Below are 7,981 nucleotides of genomic sequence, written 5' to 3' on the forward strand. Positions count from 1 at the left end.
GTGCGTCTGGGCGCTTCCAATGCAGCCGACGCTGGAGTTGGGATTGTTGAACTTTTGGGTTATATCGACCAATCAGGAGCGTTCCCCGACTGTGACGTCATCAGAATAATGAGAAAAAGAAAAAAAACACACTAACCAGAGACAGATGGACAGACTCTTCTGCTGGAATAGAGCATCTGTAGTTGTGGTCCTGGTAGGAGATGTGAGCGCTGATGCTGGTCAGCAGGTCGTTAAACTGGGCACAGGAGAAACAGAAGTAAAGCTGAAAGAGACTCTCGTCCAATCACAGCTCTGATGAATCCAGAAACGGCACCAATGCGTAAATAAAGCCAAGTCACTGGTTAATGTAGAGTTGATGAACGGGAGTCAGAGGGGGCGTGTTCATCAAGGAACTCCATCCACCCACACTTCTCTATAACCCTCTGACATCACAGTGTAAACGCTGAGTCACACCTAAATACATCTGACCAGAAACACCTTCTCATCACAATGTTCCACCACTTCACAGTAGGGCTGTCATCAAATATTCTAAACGCGAATACATATTCGAATAGTAAAAAAATATTAAAATTCGAACGTGAAAATTGATATTCGAATATTACTAAAAACATTATATATATATATTATGGGAAAAATACGCCCGCGGTAGGTTTTTATATAGTTCAATGGGTAGCAGGCGCAGCTGTCTGCTGTGCTAGCGCTGCTTGAGGGGTCACGTCAGTGACAGTGCATATGGAAGGTGACAGAAAGTGCAGAGCCCAACTCGACCGCAGCAGTGATAGTGATTTTAACACCAACACATCTAAAAAGCCATGTCTGGAAGTACTTTGGATTTTGGTCGGTAGAAGGTAAATTTGTAGATCCGCAAGATAAAGTAGTATGCAAGCTATGTAAGATGCAGTTAGCATACCATTCAACCACTAGCAACATGAGGTTACATCTTGAAAATGTGCATCCAAAGGAGCTTGGCATGATGTGTGGAACTACATCTAAACAGCCACGGCTTGACACTTATTTTGCACCGCCCACAACAAGAGCATTGTCTGCGACACGACAAGAAGCCATCAGGCGGAAATTAACATCGTTCATTTGTAAGGACATGAGACCGATCAGTGTCGTGGATGGAGCAGGCTTCACGGAGTTTTGTCAAGAAATGGAACCGAGGTACCGCATCCTGAGCCGTGGAACAGTCACCAATAGAGTCGTAGAAGTGTATAACAGCACCTCAGACATGATAAAGGAACTCTTACCACGGACGGGTGGACAGCCCTAGCGACAGCATCCTGTTACAGCAACGGCCCATTGGATTAATGATGACTGGGAAATGCCTCACCATGTGCTAAAAACAAAAGAGCTTTAGCTAAACCACACTGCAGAAAATGTAGGTGAATGCATTCATGAGATCTTGGACTTTTTTGCAGAGAAAGGGCATCTTTAATTTCATCACAACGGACAATACCACTAATTACGTCAATGCAGTGGAGAGACATCTTCAAACAGTGAATATACCATGTGTGGCGCACACAATAAACTTGGCTGTGGGTAAAGGGCTCGGGGTCAGAGCCATTGAAATCCTGGTTAGTAGGATGAAGTGGTGGCCTCACATTTCAACAAATCTTCCTCCTCCTGCAAAAACAACAACTTTTGGGATTAAAAAATGAGAAGCTGATTAATGACTGTCTGACGTGATGGAACAGCATTTATGAAATGATCTGCCGTGAATCACAGCAGCAAGCAGTGATGTCTGCTGTCATCTTTGAGAAAAAACTGTCAAGAATGGAGTTGATCACAAGCGAATGGTCCCTAATGGAAAAGGTAAGCATAGTGTATGAAATGTACAGTAATAAGCTGGACAAATTAGGGAGAATGATGGCCCTAATTTACAGTGTGTGTATGTTAATAAGCTGGACAAATGCAAACCTGTCCTATAATATCAACACATTATATTTACTTATTTATTGCAGGAGCAAGAGGCCCTTAAACCCTTTAAAGTGAAGCTCTTTCAACTGACAAATATCCAACAGCGTCGGCTGTGCTGCCTTTAATATAATATAAAAGCAATGCCAGATGGACCAGAACCACCGACATTGTCAGAGATGAAGACAAAGATCGCCACAGATCTGGAGAAGCGTTATTGTGAGGAAAAAGGTGCATTTATGCTGCTTAACAAAGCGAGTTACCTGGATCCACGCTTTCATTGCCTCGTTCATTTGAAAGAGGTGCAGGTGGTTATTCTGGAGGAGATGAAACCAGTGAATGTGGCCAAAGGCACAGGCAGTGAGGCCGCTAGCAAACAACCCCGTGATCAGCAAACGCAACCCGCTGAGAAAACTGTTATCTGCTATGGGGTGTGTCTTCAGAGACACGTATTGCACGAACAGCCCAGACCAGGAGGACATCAGCCTACTGCTTCAAAAAGAGATGTCGATGTATGAACAACAATCTCCAATTCCTGGGCAATAAAATCCTCTCATGTGGTGGAAAGCTCTGTGAGATACCCTCACGTCGCTCAGATGGCAAAGAAATATCGTTCCATCCCCGGATCATCAGTGCACTCTGAACGCGTATTTTCCACCACTGGGAATATAGTAAATAAAGAGATCAGCACAGGCCCCTTCAAATGTGGACCGTCTTGTGTTTTTGGCAAATAACCTGGAGGCCTGGAGGCCTGATCCTACACCAGTGATAGCGCAGTTAGCTTTGTTTACTTTTTTATACAAGCACCAAGAATGTAAGTAGCCTTTTTCAGTTTATTAGCACTTTATTTTTTATGAACCTCAGGGTATAAGTTGTTTGTTGTCATATTTTATTTCACATTAAACAGAAATATTACTAAAGTGTAGGCTACTGTACTTGAGTGAATAGATATTCATTAATAAAGTGGGTAGAAAAGTTCCATGTTTACTGCAGCTCGCTTGGAGCGTTTACTTCTAAACTGTAAAAATGTTTGTGAATCCTGCTACATATGGTTATGTACAGAGAGCATGAGGGTGTGGGAAATAATATGTTTAAGGTTGTAGCGTTCCAGCTGTTTGAGGTTATTTTCCATTTCACGGGTCCAGCCGTTCACGCCCACTTGTCACCGTTCATCCAATGATCACACGCTGCCAACCCGTGGAGCGCTATTAAAAACGCCCACGTTGGACACCTGCTGAGAGACAGACATGCCAGCAACATCGTAGATCTCTACCTGCTGCTGAACTGCTAGTTATCCTTCGATCGTCGCCTTGGTAACAGCCAACAAATGTTAGCACCGGTAGCATGTCAGCGTTCTCTGTTGCCCTGCGACGAACTTATGATTTTATAATTCTGCAGAGTACCGAGCCGTGACTACCGTGACATTCCCCAACTGAACCCAGACTCTACTGACGGGAGGTACAGTGACTGAAACTTTAGTTAGTGAAGAGTTTTCTTGTGTTTTTTTTTCTTATCGTGTCTTCCGGGTTGTTTATAGGGTGGGATCCGTGGTAAAACCCGGAGTGGAGTTTCCTTTTCATTCGAGTGTGAGCCATAAGGGAACGGATTCACGAAACCGATGGTGGCGTAAAATACGAACTGGATTTTCATGGAATGGACTGATCATGTAAACTACCTGTGAAATACACAAACTGAATTGAACTTGATTTCTGGTGTATTTTGTGGAAATGTGTATTGATTGTTCATTAAACTATTTCTGTTTTGTACAGGTTATAGTCATTTTGTTTTGAGTGGAATTTATTATTATTTGTCAGACCTGACGCTGACTGGCACCCTTTCCTTTACGACATCCCGTTACAAGGTTGTCAAATGTTTTAACTTGAATTAAAAAAAAAAAAAAACCAAGTAGTTATTATGTCTCTTTGTATTAATTTGTCTTGTTATTGACCTAATGCACGTTATTGACAACATGCGCAACCAGATATATATATTTATTTATAATATAATAATTATTTATAAAAAAAAAATATTCGAATAATTCGAATATTGGGGGCGGGGTTAAGAGGGAATATTCAAACGTCATTTTTGAGCAATTTTGACAGCCCTACTTCACAGTCACTATGTGAATTATGAACATAACTGATCATATCACCCATTGTATGAACACCACCGGCAACAGAGAAGCCCCTCCCCTAAACGCGCATCCCGAGCATCTTCGACGCTGGTGACAAGCGTCTGTATTCAATGATCACAAGCGTCCTGAAAACGCGTTTGGTGTGAACGCAGCGTAATGACTAAAGAGTAGGAGCTGTGAGTGCAAAGAAGGAAGTAACAGTTTTTCAGAATAAAAAGAGCCAAACGTACGTAAAGATGATATTGTGTGTGTGTAGCTGTGCTTAGGTCCTGGTGTGAGGTGTGGACACTGTGTTCTGCCCTGTGGGGGCGTCTGGGGGCCCGTCAGCATCCAGAGGAGACGACAGGCGAGTACGAGCAGCAGCTGGATAGGAGGCGGAGCTTCTCAGCCTGGCTCTCTGAGGGTGCGGCCCCCCGTGTGGAGGAGGAAGTGGCCTTGGCGGGAAAGGGTCATCACGTGGATGCCGTCTTCAGCTACCTGACAGGAAACCTCGTAGCTGAGGCGTGCGGGGTGGCTCAGAGAAAGGGTGAGTGTCGGCGTTTAAACGCTGCTCCATCTTTGACCTAAGGCTAATGTGTGTCATGTGACCAGGAGACCATCGCCTCTCTCTGCTATTGGCTCAGAGCGCTGGGGCGCCGCATGCCAGAGAGCTGCTGGCTCTGCAGCTCAGCGACTGGAACCAGACGCACACAGACTGCTTCCTGTCTGAGGAGAGGCTCCGCCTCTTCAGCCTGCTGTCAGGGAGAGCTGTACGACTAACGCACACACATTTTACATCTGTCACATTATACCATGACCAGTCGACCCGTGAAAGAACAAACTGCTTTTATTTTTAGTTTGAAAGCGTTCACTGTGTGTTTCCTGTGCGGTGTTGCAGGTGTGGCAGTCGTCAGACTCCCTGGTGAACGTGTGTGCTGAGCTGGACTGGAAGAGATGCGTTGGTGTCCACCTGTGGTTCCTACTACCTCCCACGGCCTCTGTGGGCGACGCCCTCTGCAGATATGAAGCTGCGTTCCAGGTGAGGCACGGCTCACTCGCTCTGCGTGTGTGCTTGTCTGTACGTCTCTGCGTGTGTCTGCGTTAACACGCCTTCCACCCACAGGGCTCGTGTGAGGAGGGGAGGTATGCATGTGCTCCTCTACCGCCATACCTGGAGCGTGAGGAAGAGGAGGAAGGTGGACGACCTCAGTATGACGTGTGCTTCCACCTGCTCAAGCTGTTCAGTGACAGGTTGGTGAGGTCATGTGATGTGACCTGCTGCTCCATCTGACCCCGTGCCTCCTACAGACTGTACAGCCTGGTGCCGCTGCTGGAGCCACGCTCGTCTACGTCTCAGCGCTGTGACTTCAGTCTGAGCTGGAGCCTCTGGAACGTTCTGCAGGGGCTCAACTATAGACACCTCAGCTCTGAGCTCCAGTCCCTCCTCCACTGCAGTTTCTCTGCTCAGCTGGAGGCACTAGGACACTGGGACATGGCAGTGTTTGTGCTGCTGCACCTGCCCCACAACACGTGAGTACACACTATAGTGCACACTATACATGTGTTACACACTCTAAACACGCTCCATGCTAATGCTAACGCTACATACTAACGCTCAGGCACCGTGAGCGAGCGGTGCGAGAGCTGCTGTGGCGTCATGTGACCCTGGGTGAGGAGGCGGAGCAGAGGGAACACTTCCTGGTTGAGCGTCTGCTGGTCCCTGATTGGTGGATCCATGAGGCCAAAGCCCTCCGAGCTCAGAGTGTGTCTGACCCCCACCAGCAGGTCCAACACCTGTACCGGGCCGGACTCTGGAACCAGTGCCACCGTCTGCTGATCCAGCACCTGGCCTCAGGTTAGTGACATCACTAAGACACACCCACACGCCCCCTCTGACTTCCCCCCCCCTTTAGACTGCATCATCAACGAGGAGCACCAGTACCTGCTGGAGTTTCTACACGGTCTGTCGGTTCCTGAACGCAGCGCGGCCATTGTGGACTGGGGGAGGGCGGGGCATGTGTACCTGGATTACATCACTGTCATCAACACACTGACACACCTACAGCAGGTACTACTGAGGCCGCACCCCCCACACTCACCACAATATAACAACATCCTCTCACTGCAGACGGATGACGCCCCATACCAGCTGGAGCGTCTCCATGGCGACGTGACGTCTCTCTGTGGACGAATCCAATCACTGCCCTGTAGGACGGCCAGGGACCGGCTCGCCCAATCAGGTGAGAGATGAGGTCACACACGCCCACACTGACGGCTTCTTCATTTTGTTTGAGTCTAAACTTTGTTTTGTCTCACTGTGTGTGTCAGAGATGGCTAAGCGTGTAGCCAACATTCTGAGGGCGGTGCTAACACTGCAGTCGGACTCCCTTAGCGTCCCATTGGCCGAGCTTGCCCCCAGCGTTAGCCGCCTCCCCCTTCCTGAGGACTACAGCCTCCAGGAGCTCAGGGGCCTCACCCAGGCTTACCTTCGCCAGCTGCTGATCAGCTGAGGCAAGAACTGCTGAGTCATGTGTAGTAATGGAGCTGCTTGTTTTTATTCCCACAGAGTTTGAAAGGGTTTGATTTTTTTAATAAAGTTTGTTCATCGGTGACGTTTAACTTTGCTTTAAATAACAGTTGTTCAAAGTTTACAAATGTGTAAATGTTTTTGATAACAATAAAAAGTTTATCTTTAAACAGAACGACGTCACATTTTTATTGGAACAAAAACACTTTGATTTCAAATGAACAACAACAAACATCAACAGGTAGAAATAAATATCCCCGTAACATCCAATCAGATCCTGAGGAGCCGGGGGTCAGAGGTCGTCTATGTCACCATGTACTCCTGACGTTTGTTGAGACGAACCTGACACAGTGACACGGCGCCGACCGCCACGTACACGCCCGCTGCGATGAAGCAGTTGATGCTGACCTGGTTGTACAGGCTGTAGATGTTCTGAGGGGGGTTTTTACTGTGGGGGGGAGAGGTGTTATCATGGAGATAAGAGAGGAGACGTTACCATGGAGACGGATACTCACTCATCACGGATGTCTTCCTCAGTGAACGGAACGTCTTCAATCAGAACCGCAGATTTAGCGCTGAAGAAAATTCCCAACATGGCCTGAAACAAAGGACACAATGGTTACACATTATATACACGTACACAACATTATACACACTACAGAAAACATATACAAACAGTACTTTATATAACATGTATCTTTTATATATAATGTAATATATTACATATAGTCTGTTCTACTTGTTCATTAAAACAATCGATTGATCAACGATCTGATTTCATTACTAAATCCCTTATTGTAATCTCAATTTCTATAAAAAACTACTATAGATAAATGCAGCACTGAGGTCACATGACACAAAAAGCCACGTGACTCACTTCCCTTTATTTTAACGGAAACGTTCTGATAACATTGTTTTTTATTTCATTAATGAATGACATTATTTACCGTAACATCGTGTTAATTAACATTTACAAAATGAGAGAATCCATTCATTGGTGGCTGCAGGGCTCCGTCTATTCCCTGGAGTCTTCAATTCATTGAAGTCTTATTTACAATCATTAGCTGATGATTACGTGCTTTATTTATCGCTACAAACACGAACTAAAGGCTTTCAAAGACTCAGTGTTTATGAAACACTGACAGCTGTGTTCATTCCAGGCATTAGTCGGGCCCCGGCCGATCTTACCAGCATTATTATTCCCCATAAACTGATCACGATCCCACAGGCGGCCATTTTAGGGCCGCAAAACAGGAGCGACGGCATGGCGGGGTCCTGGTCCTGGTCCTGGTCCTGGTCCTGGTCCTGGTCCTGGTCGTTTTCTGAATCTGCGGCTAATTTCTTTCGAAACGACGAAGGTCAGCTGATCTTCCCACTCGGCAGCTTTCGGTAGTACTCGGTACAGTTCGGCAGACAAGGTCCAC

General features: G+C 46.5%; 2 protein-coding genes across 5 annotated transcripts in view; one reads left to right on the forward strand and one right to left on the reverse strand.

Annotated features, from left to right (window-relative positions):
• nup98 (nucleoporin 98 and 96 precursor) overlaps positions 1 to 6,649 on the forward strand; it is a 35,576-nt gene extending 28,927 nt beyond the window's left edge. For all 4 annotated transcript variants that reach the window (XM_028466578.1, XM_028466579.1, XM_028466580.1 and 1 more), the window contains exons 27-35: positions 4,308 to 4,577; positions 4,643 to 4,800; positions 4,929 to 5,069; positions 5,154 to 5,281; positions 5,339 to 5,560; positions 5,650 to 5,885; positions 5,944 to 6,098; positions 6,159 to 6,270; positions 6,359 to 6,649. In XM_028466578.1, coding sequence (XP_028322379.1) covers positions 4,308 to 4,577; positions 4,643 to 4,800; positions 4,929 to 5,069; positions 5,154 to 5,281; positions 5,339 to 5,560; positions 5,650 to 5,885; positions 5,944 to 6,098; positions 6,159 to 6,270; positions 6,359 to 6,540 — 1,604 coding nt within the window. In that variant the 3' untranslated portion in view covers positions 6,541 to 6,649. The remainder of the gene's footprint in view (positions 1 to 4,307; positions 4,578 to 4,642; positions 4,801 to 4,928; positions 5,070 to 5,153; positions 5,282 to 5,338; positions 5,561 to 5,649; positions 5,886 to 5,943; positions 6,099 to 6,158; positions 6,271 to 6,358) is intronic.
• On the reverse strand, positions 6,564 to 7,976 carry rnasekb (ribonuclease, RNase K b). Its single transcript, XM_028466594.1, has 3 exons — positions 7,746 to 7,976; positions 7,073 to 7,155; positions 6,564 to 7,005 (listed from the first exon to the last, which is right to left on the reverse strand). The coding sequence occupies exons 1-3, from the start codon at positions 7,821 to 7,823 to the stop codon at positions 6,861 to 6,863; spliced, it is 306 nt and encodes a 101-aa protein (XP_028322395.1). The 5' UTR covers positions 7,824 to 7,976; the 3' UTR covers positions 6,564 to 6,860.
• Between the last annotated feature and the right edge of the window lie 5 nt (positions 7,977 to 7,981).

The sequence above is a fragment of the Gouania willdenowi genome, chromosome 14, assembly GCF_900634775.1.
Source record: "Gouania willdenowi chromosome 14, fGouWil2.1, whole genome shotgun sequence".
In the NCBI taxonomy this organism is placed as follows: Eukaryota; Metazoa; Chordata; class Actinopteri; order Blenniiformes; family Gobiesocidae; genus Gouania; species Gouania willdenowi.

Excerpts from the sequence above, each read along its gene's own strand:
- rnasekb (XM_028466594.1), bottom strand. The coding sequence starts at position 7,823 with ATGCCGTCGCTCCTGTTTTGCGGCCCTAAAATGGCCGCCTGTGGGATC. Across the intron at positions 7,156-7,745 it reads TATGGGGAATAATAATGCTG|GCCATGTTGGGAATTTTCTT; the intron begins GTAAGATCGGCC and ends CCTTTGTTTCAG. Across the intron at positions 7,006-7,072 it reads GAGGAAGACATCCGTGATGA|TAAAAACCCCCCTCAGAACA; the intron begins GTGAGTATCCGT and ends TCCCCCCCACAG.